This window comes from Taeniopygia guttata, chromosome 5, assembly GCF_048771995.1.
Source record: "Taeniopygia guttata chromosome 5, bTaeGut7.mat, whole genome shotgun sequence".
NCBI lineage: Eukaryota > Metazoa > Chordata > Aves > Passeriformes > Estrildidae > Taeniopygia > Taeniopygia guttata.
The window spans coordinates 6,367,643-6,389,321 of NC_133030.1; the positions used below are offsets into that span (position 1 = coordinate 6,367,643).

The 21,679-nt window shown below is 40.5% G+C and overlaps 1 protein-coding gene across 6 annotated transcripts in view; it reads left to right on the forward strand.

Moving 5' to 3' along the window:
* NAV2 (neuron navigator 2) overlaps positions 1–21,679 on the forward strand; it is a 377,851-nt gene that overhangs the window by 256,994 nt on the left and 99,178 nt on the right. For all 6 annotated transcript variants that reach the window (XM_030273481.4, XM_072929489.1, XM_030273473.4 and 3 more), the window contains 2 exons: positions 14,629–15,736; positions 19,658–19,770. In XM_030273481.4, coding sequence (XP_030129341.4) covers positions 14,629–15,736; positions 19,658–19,770 — 1,221 coding nt within the window. The remainder of the gene's footprint in view (positions 1–14,628; positions 15,737–19,657; positions 19,771–21,679) is intronic.

Here is a 21,679-nt window from a genome sequence, read left to right on the forward strand (position 1 = left end):
CAAAAGGAGCATGGAAGAACAGCCAAGTACTGGGAAATAAATAACCTAGATTTTTCAAAAGATTCTATAAATCAGTTACTGATGAGACCACTGATTTTTTTAGAAAACTTGAGGAAAGGATTTTTGTAATATCAAAAATGATTGCACCACTGGAGAAAAATAAGAGGTTCTTGGATGGATGCACATGTTTGATGTGAGGTGCACACATGCTCTTAGCAAAGGAATGTGTAAAGAGATGCAAATCTTCTCTTCCCCACATCTCACCTTGTGTCTTCAGCATTTTTTTTCTCAGTCCTCACTTGCTTTCTGACACCATTTTCAATATATAGAGAAGAGATAAGTGTCCTCTAGTAAGGATCACTCAGACACGTAGTTCAGTCCTATGGGCACCTTCTTTGAGGTTAGGGCCTGATAGGTTTAACTTGCTTTTTGGAGTTAAAACTTAAGTTCATATGCAAAATTCCTCTTTTATAGGGAATTTACCTGAACTCACAGGGATTTCAGGACCCTCATTCCTCATGTTATAAAATGATAACGTGGCTGTAGTACATGGGGAATGCATGTATATATGTGTGTGTGTGTGTGTGTGTGTGTATATATACATATATATGTATATATATACATATATATGTATGTATACTACATATATGTATATATACATATATACATATATGTAGTATAATGTATTATACTACATGCATATGTATACTACATATACATGTAGTATAATACATGTATACTACATGTACTACATGTAGTATACTACATGTAGTACGTATACATGTAGCCATGTATATGGGCTAAATATGTAGGTTTTTTTAATTTATTGTCACAGTAATTAGCCAATTATAATTGCAGTTACATTCCAGACAGGGTATTTTTAAATGTGTAATTGGTGTTGCGGTCTTTTTTAAAAGAAAAATGCCATTGAAGTCTTAATTGCATTTTTGTTTTGTGGGGAATTGAGCACTTAGGCTTGTGGGTTTTGAGGTTTTTCTATGCAATCCTAATCCCTTCATACAACTGGAGCCAGTTCTCTTCTGAATTGTCAGAATTACCTAGCCCATGCTTATGTGGGAATAGCTTTGGTTTGCTTCCTTGTCCTTTAATGCCCTTGAACACCACAGGTCTACTATGGCATGGAAGGCATCAGACAGTTCCCATGCCACTACTGGACTCATCTAAGTTATCAAAGACTTTTCTAAGGAACGTAGAGAAGCAAATGAACATTGCATTTCTGTGCCTGTGTGCAGTTAGTCGTTATCTTGAGGCTCCACATTACCTCTTTCTAATTGTCTGACAGGATCACCAGATAAAACACAGCCAAAATTTCATTTACATATGCAATTTAAAATACACCAATCTGCTTTTTATCCATGGCAATGAGGACCAGAACTGTGTCCTAGGTAGTATCAAGAAGGAAACTTAGATATATTGGAACCTACAACTTCAGTAAAGACTTTGCCACAGCAGGTTTTCTCGGGAGTTCATGGCAGTGTTTTGCTTGCACACAGTGTAGAGTCTCTTGAGACATGCTCTGAAAGCAATTCTGTAAAATGGTGGGGATTTCTGACTTGCTCTGAACACCCTCATGCACCCGCTGTCTTCACTGTTCTTCAGGCACTCAGCTTGCACTTTGCAGTCTCAAAAGTCTGATGGTGTTGGCTGGGAATATTCTTCTTATTCCTTGTGTCGAATCTATAAAATCAATGAAATTACAGAACTGTGAGAGACATTAACTTAATAAGCCACCTCCACCATGTTGATGATGTGATACAATACTGTGACAGGCTTATGTGCTTTCTTTTTATTTTTTTCTTCTACTTTGTTCCTAATATTTTATTTAAAATAATCCTACAGAGGGCAGTAGATATCTCTGGGAAAAATACACTTTTCCTGTGGCTTGAATGTTAAGTAAAATATCAGTAGAAGAAAAAAGGTGTTACCAGACTTTGCCCATTTCAGCTTGAGATCAAAGGAAAAGTTTATTACTCAGAAAAAGGTAGGTTGATGTCAAGTTTCTCTTAGATAGTATGAGGAAAAAGATAAAAATCCAGGAATACATGCCTACAGATTCGGACAGTGAGGATGAAATAAATAACTGTTTTAATAGCAGTGTCCATATGGGCAGGAGATAAGAAGAGTGTGTGTTCCTCTCCTGCTATTTTATTTTATTTTTTTTTTAATTTTATTTTTTTTTTATTTCAGGTTTTGGGTAAACCTTTTTAATGTGGAACACTGTGTATTTAATAACTGTCTTTTAATATGTAATGTGTTTTAATAGGTAAAGGGTAGTCACTATGTGTGTGATGACAGTTCAAGGAGCACACATTCCTTTAGGGGAAATCACAAAGTCTGGAAATAGGAATAAAATTCTTCCCTGTGAGAAGAATAAAACAGTGGAGAAGTTTGTCCAGAGAAAGGGTCGGGTTTCACTTGCTTGGAAGTATTTCGGACTTGCCTTGCCAGGGCCCTGGATAACCTCATCTCAGGTTACCCAGGCTATCCCCATCTCCTGCAAGCAGGTGAAGTTTGGAAGGAATATCTCCAGAGGTTCTTGTGACCTAGACTGTCATCACATTTTGATACCTATAAATATTATTCCCTTTTAAATTTTTTCATAATGTGAACTACTTAAATAGGAAGAGTTACTAAGGCATTTTGAAGGGCAGTTAAGGAATTTCTTTCCTCTTAACTTTTTAACTTGGTGTCATCAAAACAGGACTGACTGCCATCAGTGAAATGCTAGCGAGGAAATGTCACCCCCACTCCAGTGAGCAAACCGGTGTTTGGTTACACATGCCATGTGTGTGCTAAAAATGTGTGCACTCTGTGTGTAGGCAGTTTATATTTATCAGGTTCAAGAGGGCAGGGCACCAAGTTCAAGGGCACAGTTCAAGGGGCCGTGGCAGATCTTGCCAGAGCTTTAGCAGGAAAGGCTCTTCAGAGTTAAATCGGTGTCTTCATGTCAACTGTACTAGGAAATCCGTATTTATTTATCGAAATGCCCTCTTGTGAAAGAGTAGAAAATCCCAAATCTGGAATTGAGGCATTGGAATTTCTACTCCTGATGATAAAAAATGTTTCATATTCAATCCTGTATTGATATAAAAATGCATGAAAAGATGTAGGATATGGGAAGCTGTGACAATACCCTCCCACGATTTGGTTCTGTGTGATACTGAGCATTGTTAGGTAATTGCTAACCTTGCATTACTTAAGGTAATTTAAAATGGCAGATTTGGATTATGTCAAACCCTCAGATTCAATTTAAAAAGGCTACTTTATCAACTGAGGGGAAAAACTCGCATGTTCATGTGGAGCAAGGCAAGAAATGTGCATAAGGAGATCAAAGCTCAGAGTTCTTGTGGTCAATGTCTTGAAGGCTAAGATATTCAGTAGTATTTAAATGGGCTTTGAAACAGAGGGATGCTGATAAAACAGAAAAAGATCTGCATAAATAGACTTTGGAGAATCTCTTCTGCTGTTTGGTACTTAAAGGGTTAATTTATGCTCTTTGTCTAAAAGAAAGGGTACAAGATTCCCTTTTTACCTACAAGACACCGACAGTGACATTCATAGTAATAACAATTCTTTCTTATCTCAACAGATAGTGAATGGGTATCCATTTCTCAGGAATTTGATACTAGCCCAATTAAGACCACAAACTGGATAGGAATTTTAAGAATGGGGGTTTTCAGCCATTGGAAGAGATTAAATCAGACATAATGAGTCAAAATTTAATATTTGCCCAGAGCTGGTGTTCAGACAGATTCCAGTTTTGGCTGAAGAGTTACTGAGCCCTTTTGTCTTTACAATCAACATAGATGATCTGGAAAGTTTACCTGAATTAAAAATCTTCCATTCAAGCACATTAAAATGGAGGACAAGTCTTGTATAACTTTATGTAAAATGAGATGAAATATTAGATGTTCTGAATGATTCGATTTGGCTCCTGTACCAAGTAAAGGATAATCCAGTGGCATTGCACAAACTTCCTTGCTGGAAACGTTCTGTTTAATCTCATGCAGTTTTTCCAGTCCAAATAAATTAATAATTATAAAGAGAGACAAAACCCTGGCTTTTGCCTTTGTGCCCAGTTATAGTATAAGAACTACAAAACCCAGTAGAAGTGATGAAAAAAAGAGCTCTGAGGCTTACAAAGCACGATAGAGGTTTGTCTTGGGGCATTTAAATTTTTTTCTGCCCATTTATAGAAGCATTCAGCCTGAATGGGAAAGGGAAGGCTTTTTATGGCTTCAGGTGCAGGGATGGTTATCAGGATGGCTGCAGCAGGGAGCTGGGATGTTGGATGCAGTTCCTGTGGCATGGAGCCAGCTGACCTAGTGCTGGCAGAAGGTCACTGGGATGGCTGAACAGCCTCTTTTTACAACATTTATTACATAAATGTTGTTACAGTAAGTCTAATATTTTGAATTACCTCTTTTACTAATCAAAGACTGGCTAGTGCTGAAGTGTTCAGGTGCTTGGTGTCTTGTAGAAGGGAGAGTCCATACCAAACCCCAAAGTTAATTTTCCAAAGTTAGTGCTCCCTGCTGAGTGAGTCACTGCAGGATTCAGTGGCACACAGACAGGATGTAAATGTGAAATTTTAAGCTTGGTGTCTCAACCTATGTCCTCTGTAGGCTGAGGCTTTCCAGCAGAGGACTCTCTTGCACTAAAGTTGCTCCTGAAAAGGTATTGACACTTTTGGTACCACCTGCCAGCTCATCACTGAACCTGATTTCAGCTGTGCCAGGGGATTGGTGCTGGGCCCAGCTCTGCCAGGCTGCTGGGCAGGTGGACTGAGGAAAGTTTTGGAAACCAGGAGCAGCAGAAAGATCTCAACAATTCACTTGAGACTACCAAAAATAGGTAGAGTTCCTGAGATTGAAAGATCCCTGTGCTTATGAATGAGTAGTATATGGATGTCAGAAAGATGGGAAGTGATTTTGCAGAATGAAGCAGCTGGCTCATGCAACAGTTAACAGTAACTTAAATTTTATTTATTTATTTATTTAAAATTTTGGGTAGCTATAGCTTTCTTCATGACTGGAAATTATGTTCTTATAAGCTTAGAAAAAATTCCCTGTCTTTGACTTTTTGAAAGAGTTACTTTCACTCTTGTTCCATATCCATCTTGGGGGCAGCATTATTTTTAGGTTTATCTTTCTTTAGAAATTGATTCAATAATTTCTTAAGAAATGAATCTACCGTTGAATGAATCTTAAATTTGCTTCTGAAATGATGACTTGGTAACACTGCAAAATTCACTAAGATTAAAAGGATTGCAAAAGGAGAAAAGATTTGATATTTTAAAGAGGCATACGTCCATAAAATATGAAACCAGTTTGCCCACACTTTCAAATTTCACTGGGAAATAAATGTGATTGTCTCAACAGTGTGAAAAAACGATAATTACTTAAATTTCAGTGATCCCACCCTGTCAAAATGTTCCTGTAATTCATTTAGGTCAGACGTGAAGCAAACGTAATTTTCTGCTGAGTGTGTAGGGTGCTGCCTCTATGCTCCTCTGTGCTGACATTCAAGAGATGCTCTGGTTTTATTGGCCAAGGGTTTTCCCTGTAAGTCTGACAGATGTAAAATAAATTTACAGAATTTGTCTCATTAAATCCATTACCAGAGTAATGGGTGATTTCTTTTGTTCTGCTGTGTGCATTACCAAAAGCAGATGCTGGAGTAGCCCTATCCAGTTTTATAAATACAATATACATTGAAGGTATTTACCAAGTGCTCAGGGTGATTTACTTTGCTTAGAATATAGTACAGTGATCATGAATTTGATGATGAAAGAATAAAAACAAAAACACAGGGAGGAAGGAAGGACTGTGAGGAAACCTGAATGATGTGCTGAGGAGCCCGGTACTTTCTTTTGTTGAGTCATAGCTTAGAAGTACAGATGTGGCTCCTGGCTTTAACTCTGTTTAAAGAACTGTGCTTAAAATTTTCACAAGTTTGCAGCTTACACTATATATTTGTGGAATTGCATCTGTAAAGAACATGGGGAGTCTGTGCTCCAGCTCTGAAGGAAAATCAACTGCATCTATGTAGAAAAGAATTCTATGTTGTTTTATGTATTTCTAAAGCTTATACCAAATATGTTTAAAGTCCTGTAGCCTTGTAAAGCTCCACTTCAGCTATGATTAAGCCATCAGCCAGGCTTTGTCTAGGTAGAAGAGGACATATTTTAAAATGCCAGATTCAGCCAGCTGAGAGGTGTTCAAAAGTCTGTTCTGAAATGTCTCATGACAGGAACATGACCATCTCTTGAACTGTATCCCTTCCAGTGTCCATTTGGTCTTAAAAGTAGCTATTAAAAGCATACATATAAAACCATTCTGTGTGGCTAAAAATAAGGCATATTTTTGCTCTTCCTTGATCTCTGGTCCTGTTCATAAGAGTCTTCATGTATTTGAAGGCTAAAAATGTCTCCTTCAGCCTTTTCTTTTCTAGACTAAGCAATCTTTACTACTCCACTCTTTTTCTTATAGGTTCCTTGTGATAAATTTCTTTAATGTGATAAATTTCTTTTATGTCTTGATGTTCTCTACTGGCCCTTTTCCAGTCTGTTAGTCTCTTTTGGGCAGGTGCTGGAGCTGGACACAGAACTCCACCTGGTGCCTATTTTGTTGCTGAACAGCATAGAGTAGTTAAGTTCTTTGTCTTCTATCCTATGATTCTCCAAACCTCTGATTCCATATGTGATACTCCTAAAGCATTTCTGAGTGACATTTGTATTCCCTTAGTGCCACATTATGAAGTGCACAGCTGCATTCTGCTGGGACTCCTTTTGCTGCAGTGCAGTTGCACAGCTGATGGTTTGACCTTTTAAATTCAGGCATTCACTTTCTTCTTTCTCAGCACACACCTCTTCAGTCAACCTCAGTGAATGAAATCTTACTGACTCAAGTTTATTTCTCCAATTTACAAATTTATTAATGCTGAGAAATTCCCCAGACATAAGGCTCCTGCCTTGTGTCAGAAGGTGACCCTTATAAGAGTCATTAGTGTCAAACAAAATACTCATCTTTGGCCAGCTGAGATATATGTGTATCCTGGGGTACTGTTTGAACCCTTTCACTTTTCTAATCAAACATGCTTTTGAAAGATTGGCTCATCTTAGTAAATCCTTGGTGACATATTTATGTTGGGTGTGTGCCCATCAAACAGCTTAAAGACAGTCAGGAAATAGCAAGCAGCATGGCATGTTTATAGGACAAGATGTATGCAGTGAATCATATTTGTGCTTAATTTTACAACTGTTCAGCTGGCTGAACCTGGCATTTTAAAATATGTCCTCTTCTACCTAGACAAAGCCTGGCTGATGGCTTAATCATAGCTAAAGCGGAGCTTTACAAGGCTACAGGACTTTGAACATAGTTGGTATAAGCTTTAGAAATACATAAAATGAGGCAAAAATATATTTAAACAAAGCTTCAGGGAAAAAAAAAAACCCTAAAACTATTATACCTAATACCTATAACACCCTAAAAAAATACCCTAAAAATATTAGCCAGTGTCGTGTTCTTAATAGTAGAGCTCATGATGATAAAAATCCTGAGCTTTGAAGTAAAATTTAACCTTGAGAAGTAGCTTCTTGCCCAGTGTATATCTGCATAGCTGCGTTGGAGGTGGTGGAACCACATTAATTTATACCAGCTGAAGAGCTGGTCCAGCATTTCATGGCCTTTTCAGTGCCTACATGTTTCCTTTTAAAATAAATATTTACAATTTCTCATAAATTTATTGCTGGGTTCAGTGTACTAGAAAAACAGTCATGGAAACAAAGGTTCACTATTAAATCATGGGAAAGCAAAGAGCAGTGGTGCCACATCCCAGACTTCCCCCAAGTGCCAGCATGTTTCTACCACATCTGTTGAAACCTCTTCTCCTTGGGTAGGAGCACTTTCAGCCTCCCTGGGCCCTTCCATTTATGGCTGCTCTGCTGAGCCTTTTGCCTGTTCCTCATCTAGAACCAAATATTCCTGAAGAATCTGTCACTGCCAGCAGAGAACTGAAAGGAAGAAGACCCCCACCATAAATTGTAGTATGTGTCTGTCATTTGGTTTTGATACAAATGGGCAGTATTTCCTGGCTGCAATTCTCAGCTGATTTTCATAGTGCCTATTTCATGTTGCAATGCAGGTGAACCCAATGGGAAGAAATGACAATGTCTGACTCAATTCAGAAGCCTGAATTATTTCTTTATTATAACTATGCTAAAATACATTAATATGCTATATAAAAGGAAGATACTAAAACTACATACTACTTTCTCTGACTCTGTCTCTAACTCAACAACTCGTGACCCTCTCTGAGAGTCCAGCCCCAGGTGGGTTGGCTTGGCCATCAGGCTCAAACAATCCTCACCTGAATCCAATCAAGCAATCACCCCAGGTAAACAATTCTCCAAACACATTCCACATGGGAAAAACAAGGAGCAGAAACAGAAATTGTTTTCTCTTTCATTTCTCTCTGTGCACCTCTGTGAAAATCCTGAGAGGGAGAGAGATGTGCTTGCCACAATTTCATACAACCTGCAGGAGAGATGTGTCAGAGGCAAGGCTGCTAACTGTACATGTTGTCCACTCCAGCTAAGTGTAAAGTCTAGTGAAAGACTCCATAACTGCTTCCTGCCTGGAATTCATTAATGCTTTTGAATAAGTCTGTTATGAGAAGCCTTGGGGGATTAAATTGTACAAATAGTCAGGAGGAAATGGAGAAGAATGAACAAGAATGGTATTTGTCTAGTATAAAATGGAGAGTGCAACTTGTTTTGAATGGCACAGTAAACTTGGTTTCATTATTTTTATGATCATCTGACTGATGTATGGTCAACAGCGGTCCCTCCAACCTTTCTTAGGCATTCATGTCAACAGTATTTTGTATTTTACAGTAACTAAACAAAAACAACAAGGAATTCAAATGTCTTAGTTGGTTATGGTGAGACAATGAGAAAAGGGGCTGCCTGTGCTCCAGTTTTATTTTCCCTCACCTCAGCAAAAATGCTGAGTCTTGGCTAAGTGAGCTAGCCAACAGCAGAACCCTTGTTCCATGTGCTGGAGCTCTGTGTGAATGGAGGCAGCTTGACAGAAACGTGGAAGTTGAGTTTCTGACGGATCCCCAGGCTTTGGTGAGGGCTTTCAGAGCTGGAACACGTTTCTGTGAATGCTGGGACTGAAGAAGCAGATCTTATGGAAGGGAAGAAAAATGTCATGGAGTAAAGGTAATTTTTGTGTTGTGTTACAGTGAATTTAATCACCCTTAAAGGGCAAGTCAGTGGGTGGAAGTTGAAGGAAACAATTCTGCTCAGTTAGAAAGGGTCCTGAGCAACCTGGTCTAGTGGAAGGTGTTCCTCCCCGTGGCAGGGAGATGATCTTTCAGGTCTCTTCCAACCATGGTTCCAGCTTTGATTCTAAGGTTTTATCCTCAGCAAAGTAAAAATGTTCTCTATTTGGGCTTTTCTCAGATTATACAGAATTTCCCTATCTGGCAATCTCTGCTTTAAAAGAATAAATTCTGTAGGGTTTTTTGTGGTCCAGAATAGAAGAGAGAGCAGAAAGCTTCAGCCATCCTGTTGGTGGAGGCCATGCCCACTCCCAGATGGTATCTCAGCCAGTGTCTCCCTGCCAGCTGCAGTTCTCCCAGAGTTACAATGCCAATTGAAATGGAAATTTCTGTGGGCCACAAGAGTTGTGCTTTTTTTGAGGAGGGACTGAGTGCCAGGTTGCTCTTGTTGGGAATGTTCTGCTCTACCTGCTTGTGTTTTGGGTTATGGAAAGATTGGGATTTTTATAGTTGGCTCCTGGCAGGAATGCAGACATTTCCATGCTTACAGGGTTTGATAAATGATCATTGAGAAGAGAACAGCTCAGCTAAAAAGTTCTTCTCTGTAGGACTGTATGTATAGTGCTTTAAAGGAGAGTCCTCTGGTGGGTGGATGGGGAGGGTCAAGATATTCACTATTTGTTCTTCTAGGTGGGCGGTGATGAAACTGTCACAGTGGTTTCTGCAGTTCTGACACTGTAATGTCATAGAGCAGAGCTGCTTTTATTTCCTAAATTAGAATCTGGTTGTGGATTTGCTTTCACATCCGTTATCTAATCTATAGGATGGACTAAAATATATTTCTCTTCATAAGAACTTTTCCCATAGTTGTGAAATAAATAAAAGTTTGTTCATCCAAAAATAGGTAAAAATGCTGTTATATTCTTGACCCTCCTAAGGAGAGTAACTATGAGAACATCCTTTGTCTGTGTGTTGCCTTTCATGCTTATAATGATGGATTTTGAAAGTTTTCAGTTCTAGGAAATCAAAGTCCACTTACTTAGAGTGAACATGACAAATGATGGGAAATTGTATATATTTTCTCCTGACCTTATTATAACATAAGCTCTCAAAGACTTCTGTGGAAGAATTAAATCATAAGCCTTCAGATTATTTTTTTTTCTTCTTCACACACGGGTGGGTTTGCAGATGCAGTTCAGTCTTTGCAGGAGCAGCTGAAATCAGATTTACCCATGCTGCAGTGTGTATTGGCATTGGAACTGGACCACCAACATCTTTTTTTAACAGGAACACTAGGAACAAAATAGATTTCAGGCTTTGAAAAGAGGAAAGTGATCATTATTTATTGTAGACTGTAGCTTGGGTTTCAAAACATTTCTTTTATAGTCAGTTTTAGTTAATGCAGGTTGCTGAAGAAAGAAAATACCTCCCTCACAAAGGAACACATGGGAAATAATAAGCTTATTAACTGAATGCATGAAACCTGCTCCCCTTTTCATGAAAGAAGGGTCTATGCTATGCTGAATAAAACTTTCCCCTTTGCATGCTGATGCGTTCTCCACGAATTGATGTTGCTGCTTCATTAGGAAGCCCAGCATTTGAAGCTGCATTCTGGCAGCAGAACTCCTTTTGCTTACCAAGCTTGGCCAGAGGAGTAAAAGAGCCAGCACTTGTTCATAAGGAAGAAACATAGAGTCTGAAAAACTGAAATTTTCTTAAGCTGGAGCAGTTTTTCATGGGTTTTAGGGGGAACCTTGAATTTCTTGCAGTAACTGTGCATGGTGCAATGTAATAAATCACTTGAGGATGTTCAATTTCCAGTTTCACTGTATTTGACCCAAGTACAAATCAAAATCCACCACAGCTGTGTAAGAAAGTACCTTCTTTCCTTTCCCAAACTGTTGCTGCTTAACTGTAGACTTTGTGAATATTTTTTATCCATTTCAGGTGCATAGCATCCAGTATTCACAGAACTCACTTCGTGGAAAACATTAAGTAGACGCTCTGAAAATTACATTGCTGTTGCAATATATTCTTTTTTTTTAATGTCACAGTCATAGTATTGTCTTAATGCTGGTTTCTCTGACATGTCTGTAAATGGAGCTGCACTGTGCTCCTCCTACGCCACTGGCAACGGAAGCAAAATTCGCTTCCAGACAGGAGGGTGTATGTGGGTGCATTGGGACAAAGAGAGCATTGTGTTTACAAACAAATAAACTGGGTAAAACATATTTTAGTCAGTGACCAGACATAAATAAATAAAAAAATTTCCTGAAAACATAAAAAAAAAAAAAAAGGAGAAATTGAAAAGTTACGTATTTTGCTGGGAAATAAATGTTGAGCAATGCTTTGGGATTTGGAAAACAAACCATTTCACTTGATCCAAGCCAAGCATCTTTTCTCAGGGGTCTGTGAACTGGAGCATTCATCTGTGCTGTTAGGACGTAGTTGAGGTCCCAGATCAAGCAGCCCCTTCCATTCACTTCCAGAAGAAAGCTGTGGAGCTGCTTAGAGCCCTGTTTTGATGTGGTGGCCTCTGCTGCTGTGCCGGAACCTAGCAGCCAACTCAGTGTCTGAGACAGGGTCAGACTTCTCAGCCAGGTTATGGACCTGGTTCTCAGGTCCCTCTTGTCTCAGGTGAGTGACTTTGTGTAGGCTCTGAGTGCTGGGGAATGCAGACTGGCTTTGTTCATCCCTTACACACATTTCCTGTATTGTTCTCAAACTGTTGTGAAGCACCTCTGAGAAGGCAGATTTCTTTCCTAAGAAATCTGCTCAGTTGTCAGCGTGCTCAAAGCATGAGCTGAGTTTTTGTGCCTGCATGTGTTGTACTATCAGGGTGTACAACAAGCTCTTCTACTTTATGTATACAACCCTTACTGGTCATTTTTGTCACCCTTCTATTGCCCCAGTTCTGTTTTTCTGAGCAAGTGAAGGCTTCCCTGCCCATATTGATCAGTACATTGGGTCCCTCCCGGGATGTGGTTGTAAATCCATCCAAGGCATGTTCATGAATCCCAGACAGCTATGATGATTTCTGGGCATGGCTGTTCTTTGTGCTGAGATTTGTTTAGCATGATGAGGCCAGAAGATATGTGGATTAGGAACTTAGTGTTGAAAGTACTGTCAATCTCCAGTTCCTATAGCAATATCTCAATATTGAGATGGGCTATCACTATTTTAAAATATAATCTATACAAATTAACTGTATAACATACACAATTGGAATTATCATGAAGCTTTCACTTCATTGCTGAACGTCTTCTGTGGAAAGCAGGCTGAGACAAAGGCTTGCTTGTTCTGAGCATGCAAAAGGAGCCTGGTGCGGTGTGGGGATGGGAAGTGGACTGTGATGAGCAGGAGGACTTCAGGAAATGAAAACAAAAACAAAGCAGCAGTGTACGGTAAGAGGCATGAAGGAAAGAGCAGTGGTGCAGCTTCTGAAAGCAGAGTGAGGAACTTTGCTGGCAGCTTGTGGAGAGATTGTCACCTTCCTTCCTCTCTGTGTCTGTGTCAGGGCACTGTGTCAGGTCAATGCTGCTGCTCACACTAGGGGCCAGTGGTGGAATCCCTGGAAGAGCTCAAAGAAAGGTGTAGGTGGTGCTTAGGGATGTGGTTAAGTGGTGGGCTTGTTAATGGTTGGACTCAATCTTGGTTGTTTTTTTCCAACCTTAATGATTCTCCGATTCCTGTGCCGTTATCTTTTTGGTCCTCCTTAACACATTGGGCAGGCTTGAGCAGAGCAGCAAGAGGCCAGATGGTATCACTGTTTGGGATATTTGCTGCCTTCATTTTCCTTCTGTGTTAAACAGGAGCAATACCCTGGAAGTCAGCAGGCTGGCACGAGTTTAAAAGCAGCATGATTCCTGTCTGTGTCTGTAATCCAGCTCCTGATTCCTTCCAGCTCCATGTGGGTACTTGGCCATAAGAAAAGGACTAGCAAAACCAGCCAGTATAATAGTTACTGGTTAAGAGTCCTGGAAACCTTCTGACTTCAGTAATAGTTTTATAAGTGTCATTAGTTCCTGCTATTCCACTTTGTCCATAACCATATGAAATGGCTGAGTTTATTATTAAGCAGTCTCTAATACTCTTAGAAACTCGATTCTGTGCTAAGTCAGGAAGATGTATGTGACTCAAATCTTCAGTAGATCTGGTTTGGATCAGAGGAGGGAGGTTAACAGAGCCGTATCTTCACTGAGCAACTGAAAGTGAAGTAAAACAGTCCCTGTGTGGCTGCAGCAGCTCGTGATTTACAGGGCTGGATTCACAGGGCTGCTCCTGCTGCCGAGAACGCACGCTCTCCACTGCTGTTGATTTTTGAATTAAAAAAATGCAGCTCTGTACACAGTTTACTTTCGTGCTAGAGGGCAGGGAAATATAGGTAAGAGCCGTTAATCCCCAGCAGGCTGCTGGGCAGGCGAACAGACACAGATGACAAAATTTAATTGGAAACATGAGCAGTTTAACAGAAAACATATTTGTGATAATTGAGAGAGTAACATCTCCAAAAGGGAAACTCTGCAAAGAGGAACTGATTCAGAGGAGAAGTGGCCACTGGTAGGTGAGTGTGATTTTTCAAGCTCTCTTTAGGCTCGGAACTAGTTTCTTAATAAGAACAAATAACATTAGGAGGAACTAACTAAATAATAGATTTGTTTTCTCTGTGGGGGAGGGCTGTACAGTTACTGCCAGAAGTTTCTCTTACAGCTGTATTAGGATGTGTGGTAGTACTTAATTTAGCTTCTTTACAAAAGGGTACAATTGGTTTTATTTTTGTACGTGGAGTTTTCTTCTACCTTTGCATTGTGAAGATATTACCACCCCCACCCCCAATAACTGAAAGGACTTTAGTTTTACTTTTTTTCCTTACTCCTGCATTTTTTTATGTTTGAGGTTTTTCTAAGAATCGAACTTGGACAGCAAGTATTTGCCAAAAGCAGAGGGAACCCTTAGTTACAAAATAGTGCTGTGTTTTTGCTAATGAAAAAGTATTGTGGACTTAATAAGGGAGAGCACATTGCAGAACACATTTTGGTTTGAATTGGAAGAGATTATTTTTCTTCCTTCTTTTTCTTGAAACAGCAAGTCAATGTAAATTATACAGTAGGAGCTCATTGCTGCTCTGCTGGGTAGGAAAAGAAAGCTGGCTTTTATTTTCTCTGAGTTTCACTGATATTGAAAATACTGATGTGTCTTTTTAATCTTACCAGTGTGAAATCCTTGATGTTTCATTACAGAAAAAATCTCGTAGTAACTGCAGTACCAGGTACTACTCTGTTGTTTTATTGGGCTGTTTTCTGTGGTTTTTTTTCCCAGAGCCTGCAGACAGCACGGCCTCCCAGCCCACAGGAATGAATGAAAATGTCTCATCCTCAGCTCCAAGCTGCGGCAGTGCTGTTCCTTGCAATAACTCCTCAGCCATCCCTCAGCCCAGCTCTGCTATTAAACCTTGGCGCAGCAAGTCCCTCAGCGCCAAGCACACAGCGACGTCTTCCATGCTGTCCGTGAAGCAGCCGGCAGTGGAGCCTCCAAAGCCGCCCTCGGAAATCGCCAAAACGGCTCCCAACGGCCAAAAATCCATGCTGGAAAAACTAAAACTCTTCAACAGCAAAGGGGGTTCCAAAGCAGCGGTGTCTGGGACAACGCTGGAGTGTCCGGGCTCTCGGGACAACAGCTGTGAAAAGCTGGAGGTGCTTCTCAGCTTTGAGGAGAGCGAAGAAATCGATGCCGCCAACCAGAATGTGAACAACCCGGGATCGATGTCCAGCAGCCCCAAAATTGCACTCAAGGGAATCGCACAAAGGACTTTCAGCCGCGCCCTGACTAATAAGAAAAGTTCTCCAAAGGGTAACGAGAAGGAGAAAGAGAAACAAAAAGAGAAAGAAAAGGATAAAAGCAAAGACATTACAAAGAGAACATCCATCACCGAGAAGCTAGAGCTGAAGGCGGAACCTAAAGAAGAACAGACAGCACTAACAACAGCAACAGAGATGCCAAAAAAGTCCTCCAAGATCGCAAGCTTTATCCCTAAAGGAGGGAAGCTGAACAGTGCCAAGAAGGAGGCCTCTGCCCCTTCACACAGCGGAATACCAAAACCAGGAATGAAAAACACCGCAGGGAAATCCTCAAGCGGCCCTGTTGCTGCGAAGGAAGGCGAGAGGAGCCGAGGCGGGAAAGGCAGCTCGGGGCTCTCGCACCAGAAGTCCCAGCTGGACAGCCGTCATTCCAGCTCTTCCTCCAGCCTGGCTTCCTCCGAGGGCAAGGGCGCCGGGGGCCTGCCCGGCAGCAGCAGCAGCCAGGCCGTGAGCGGGCCCGCGGCGGCCACGCACAGCACGGGCAGCAACACCGCCAGCGTGCAGCTACCTCACCCCCAGCAGCAGCACAGCCACCCCAACACCGCCACCGTCGCGCCCTTCATGTACAGGTACGGCGCCCGCCCCGGGGCTGCGCGTCATTCCAGACGCTTCCAGGGGGTTGAAGCGTGCTACATCATGGAGAAGGCTCTTGCCTCAAGAGTGTAGGCATTTTATGCGTTTTGAGAAAAACTCATGGTGAAGGGTGTATGAGAAGTTGTGATAGACGGGAGGGGGAGTGATGGTTGTGTGCAACCCGACTGGCAGGAAAGATGGCAATCTGAACACCTCCCTGACCAGGTGCTGCTCTTCTGAAGGGTACAAGAACGTGTATCAGGTTTGTTTTGTGCACCGTAGCTTCGAAAGTTGTAACAATGCCAAAACACTCTCAGGATCTTCATTGTGGGTGGCAGTGGTGGAGCTGCCTCACTATAAGGAGGAATTGGAAATCAAACAAAAAAAAAAAATTAAAAATACTTTCATTTAATAAGGCCAGACAAGAAGTCTGTGCTGTTGTATGTGTTAACCCTGAGATAAGGAAAACAGCAGCAAAAGGAAGTCACAGCTCAGCTCTGTCTAGTCCATTTTCTCTTTGAAGCACCTTCTGTGTGACAGTGGCAGTAGAGGATACATAGGGAAGTATCCTGGGGATAGCAGGGAAGTAACAAGGGGGAAATCAGTAGCAGGGATTCTTAAGGATACAACATGACTAGGTCACAAGAAGTTTCTCAGTCAGAGGATGGGATTTTTGGTTTGGACAGCAATCACATGGGGGTTTTATGGCACTGCTTAGCTCTTTCATAGGAAGAGGATGCAAGTGTTTGCTCTGTTTTATCTTCTTTCTGCTCATGTTCTGAAAGACCTTTCTCACCTCCTTCCCTTCCTTAAGATATGTCTGTACTAGGCTAAGGTGTCCTAGCCTCTTTTGTTTTCACTTGTAGAGATTCTGTTCATGATCTCTGGTCATTTTTGTTGCCCTGTCCCATGTTTTTTTCAGCTCTTTTGTGCACATTTTTGCCTTGGATCTCTTGGCCTATGTAGCATAAAAAATGGTCAGTCACATTTTTTGAATAAGAGTGAATGTCAGTGGTATGAACCTGAAGGAGAGGGATGCCAAAGGCCTGTGTAGGAATGCAGAATGGCAAGAGCAACCCTTGAGTCTTCTGACTTCTTTGAGAATTCTCCTTGTGATTTATTAAAAGTATGGATATTGATCTAGTACGGATATCCCGCTGTGACGGACAAAAACTCTCTTAAAGTTAGCAAGTGTATATTTATTCGACGCCGGGCAGCGTGCGGGATCGCTCCCAAATACACACCGCCCCTTCCAGGTGATTACAGAGTCTTTTTATCCATACAAGTATTGAATACCTGAAATACAAATACATATTCATAATTTTGGTACATTCCATTTCCTGCTTTATATGCTAATCACTCCGAAAGCCATTCAGCATGTGTGGTTTGTTCCTTGAAATGGGTCGGTGTCCCTGTCATGGGGAGGGGTCCCAAAATGAGGAAGTAAATGAAGTCTTCCTCCTTCTGACCTTTCTACCTTTTCAATGCAAATATGACAAATGAACTCTTGGTAGAACTCCCATTCCTTGTCTTCAATTGGTTTCAGGACAGAGGAGGACCACAGTTGCCTTATGTTCCTGAAAGCTAATTGTCAGTTTCTATATTCTTCATTATAAACCCAGCTAACTAAACATTGTGCTGACAAGCAATTAATTATTAGTTAACTGCTAACTCCTAACTTCATCAAGCCTACTCATTTATTATTATTATTATTTTAATTAACTTTAGTAAGGCTTATTTCTAACTAAAATCTTAGCTCCTCTAAAACCTCTAAATATCGTTAAAGTTTACGTTTCACTTGTGTGTATGGAATTAAATGCCAGGGGACCTGGGAAGCAGGAAGTTTTGGAGATGGGTTGTTAAGTTTATCACCACAGTGTCCCCTCATTGCTGGTATTCATTTTTAGTCTGAGCACAGATACCTTCATCTATCATGTAAAAGCAGATGCAGTCCATACATTTTCTAAACATACTGATAAACTCTGCACGAAGTATTTATTTGACCTTTTATGAAAACCAGGAATGAAGCTACCTGTTGGCAGCTGGAAAACTGTAAAACAGTGTTTACTTTTCAGCACTGGAGGAAAAAAGGCCAAACTCTGAAGTCATGTTAGCTTTAAAAGGAAAGAGAAAAATCAGATCATTTTGGCTTGCAAGGCAAACATAACACATTCTTATATTATTTACATTATTATTATATTTACTATCCAGACATTATTTCAGTCTGCAAAATGCACTTGTTAATGCATTGCAATAGAAGGCTCAGGTGTTTTCTGACATCAGTTAGATTACTTTAATCTATACTTTTCAGCTGCCTGTAGACTTTTTGTTTGGGTTTGATGCTGTTCTAAAAACAAAAGACATAAGAAATTGTCCTGCATTTTGTATAGGGCTGTCACTGGCAGAAAGGGGGCTTCAGACAAAGTTTATTAGAGAAGCTCTCCCACTGAGTCAGGAGGTGCAGAAGGGACTCCCTTGCTTTCTAAACTCCTTTTCAGAGAGGAGTTCTTGATGCAGCTGGATCCAGGCTTAGCACCAGACTTGGTCAACTTTGTTCGTGTCTGAAGGATTGTATAGATGTAATTGAACTTTATATAACTCAACTGTACTGTAGGATTAAGGATGGCAATCCAGATATATTTATATGAAAGTAAATGATTTATTTTGATAATTATTAGACTAATAGTTCTCAATCAGAATTATTTACTATACAGTACAGGCAGCTGTGACTACTACAGTATAATTCACTATTTTTGAAACAATAGCAAAGGAATTGTGTTAAGTTATATTAAAAGCAGATATTCAGTAGAGATTGATGTTATTCACCCATACCAATGACTGTGGCCACACCTCCTTTGCTCACCCTGCAGGATGTCCCCACTCAAGGACTCTGCACACACAGAGGTGTGTTCGAAGACCTTGTCATTAAAGACTGGGATTGGGCTTTTACAGTATAAAGTGACCATCAGTCATGTGTGTCCTGGCCAGCTGTGCCAGCCCAGCATCTCCAGTTATCAGTGGTGTCATTGTTGGCTCCTTTATCAGGCACTTTACCAGGTCTGCCACACCTTCACCTCCCTATTAGAGGTTCTGATGAGTCTGGCTGGTTTCAGCATTGTTCAACACCAAAAGCAGCAAGAGGCCCCTTCTCCTCCTGCCACAGACAGCTCTGTCAATAGGGCATTGTTCCAGTTGTTCTACCCCCACTCCAGGCACAGCATCCTCCTACAAGAGTCAAGTGAAATTAAGAGCATTGCAATAGTAATTCCCCACAGTGTCTTTACTTTTTCACAGCAGCTCTTACCCTTGGGGCAGGAGAACTTCCAGCTGCCTGTTGGCGTGTCTCTATGAGCAAAACACAGCACAATTAGTAAAGTGAAATGAGTTCACAATATCTTACTCAAATCTGACAGTAGATCCTTACATCACCTTTCATTACCCGGCAACCGTAATATCAGACAATAAATTGGAGTTTGAAGTTGGTTTTGCCCAGTCATTTGTCTTAAAATGGAAGTGATGTTGAAGAGAACCTAGCAGGAGTGTAACATGACATCACATGCTCCCTTTTTTGTCTTCATGCAATACAGACTGTATTGGAGAGGATCAGATTAGCCACAACAACTGATGTTATTGATAATTAAGATGCATCCAGAAATCCAAGTGTTTTGAGAGCCCATCTGATGAGCTGTGAAGCCTATCTTCAACTATGAATTTTTTATTTTTTACAGCTGAGTGCTTGTTTCCATTTCTGGGACATAATTCAACATGGGACTAATGAATTATGTAAAATCAGTCTGCTGGTGTGTTCTGGAGAGTGAGACAGAGTGGCTGATGGCAGGTGCACTCGTCTCGTTGTTATACTTGAGATACTTTGGATGGAGAGTGGTTGCACATCCCTGTTTTGTTTTGCTTTCCAGATCTCAGACAGACAATGAAGGGAATGTAACAGCTGAGGCCAGCACAGGAGGGGTCAGCATGGATTCTGCTCTTTATGTCAAAACTGCCCAGCCTGCCCTCGAGGACCTCTCAGGTAAGTCTTGCAGCATGACCCATTACTGCCTGTGCTCTGGCTAAATAAGAATGGGCTAGAGCGAGTTGATTTTATTCTTACTGCTTTCGTTCCTAATAACTGTATTTCTTTCAGCTCTTCAGCAACGAACCAAGTGTCAATAATTTGAGCTCTAGATGCTTAAGTTCACCACAAATGTGCTCCCCAAATTTTTTGAAATCACCAGGAATTCTGCCTGCTTAATGAGATGTGCAGCATCTTTTAGGATTAAACTACTATAAGGATCCTAAGCATTCTCAAGCATTTTATATGCATTGTTCAGTTTTAAAAACTTCATTTCGGAGCTTACAGAACAGACTCTGTTCATTTCCTTGATGTTTTGGTTTGGGGGAATCTTAATATCACTCCCATGAATCTGATCAGTTTGAGAAACAGCCTATGCAGCAGTAGGGCACTGAAATCCAACTACACTCTATTGTGTCCAGCATACAGAAGCTGAAGCTGGTTGTGGCTAGAATATGAGCAGTCTAAATTAGAAAGTACCTGGTATATTTATCTAGAATTCCTGCTACTGTAAGAAGTATATGCTAGTTAGAAAAAAAAAATCAAGTTTACCATTATAACCAAAACAATTTTCTGTAACCATATTCTGTTAGAATAGACTACATTCTATTAATGTGATCTAAAATGTGTTTTAAAAGTCAGAATCTGATCTCCTCCTGTCCCCGTTTCAGCAGTATCTATGACTTTGCTTACAGTCTATTGCAGGATATCTCATCTGTAGAATCTCTCAGGTTTTTTCCATCTGCTTAGTCTTGGTGTCCCCCAGTTGAATGTGGGGTTTGAAACCAAATGCCCTCCTTGGAAAAGTGATGTGGCTAAAAGTTTCACTGTGAGATTCATTTCCTACTGCATTGCATATTCTATCAATGCTACCTGTGTGCTGATGGGAAAGGTGAGAGGCAGAGTTACTGGTGAGGAAAAGGGCTGCAGGAATGCCTTAAGGGAACACATCTGTGTGTACAATTTATACATAGGTGGATTAGGTACTTAAAAGGCAGATAAAAGGCACAAGGGATAAAATCCCTGAGAACATTTTTGAGTTCATATTTAAATATGAGAGTTGCAAGTAAGAAACAGTGTCCAGCTGCTTCAACTTTTTCAGCATTACCTCTTAATCATCATATTGGCTGGGCTGGTTGTATTTCAGCCTGCAAACTGAGAAGAACTTCTAGACCACAAAAGGTCTTCAGTCTTTAATGACAGATGTTATGTAAGTACAAACTATTACTCAACTAGAATATGTAAGTTTTGGGATCCAGAGGCGGAAGACAGCTGACAAACTCAAACAAGGGAGATGCAAACACCAGCTGTGCACAACCAGACCAGACAGCAGCATCCATGGAGGGGCCTTGGGGGAAACAGAGCAAACTAAACAAAATACTCCCTCAGCCCAAATGAATGAAGAAATAAGGCACAGATATCTTCTCTCTCTGCATAGCAGTTATTGATGCTGTTAATTTAAAAACACGTATAAAACAAAAGAGACCATAAGTAGGGAAAACTGGAAGCAGAATTGTTTAAGGATGCTGCCTGCTCATGAGGAGCATGTGATTTCAGAATTAAGCTGTAGGAGACAACGATCTGATAACTGTCTTCAAAGTATGCCTTTGATTTAAGCAGTGGAATGTCATTTAAGTAAAAATTTGGTAATAATTTAGGCATAAGAGTGATCTCAGTAGAAATTGCTTTAGTTTGTCTCCTGTGTGTTTTCCTAAGAAGTTATCTACCATTTGCTTTCACATCTATGAGAGAAATGATCTGTAAAAGAGCACTGTGACCTTTGTTAAGCTAAAGGCCTATAAATATTTTATGGTTTTTACTACAAAAATTTGTTGATCCATGAGTATAGAAAATGTTTTCTGTCCCA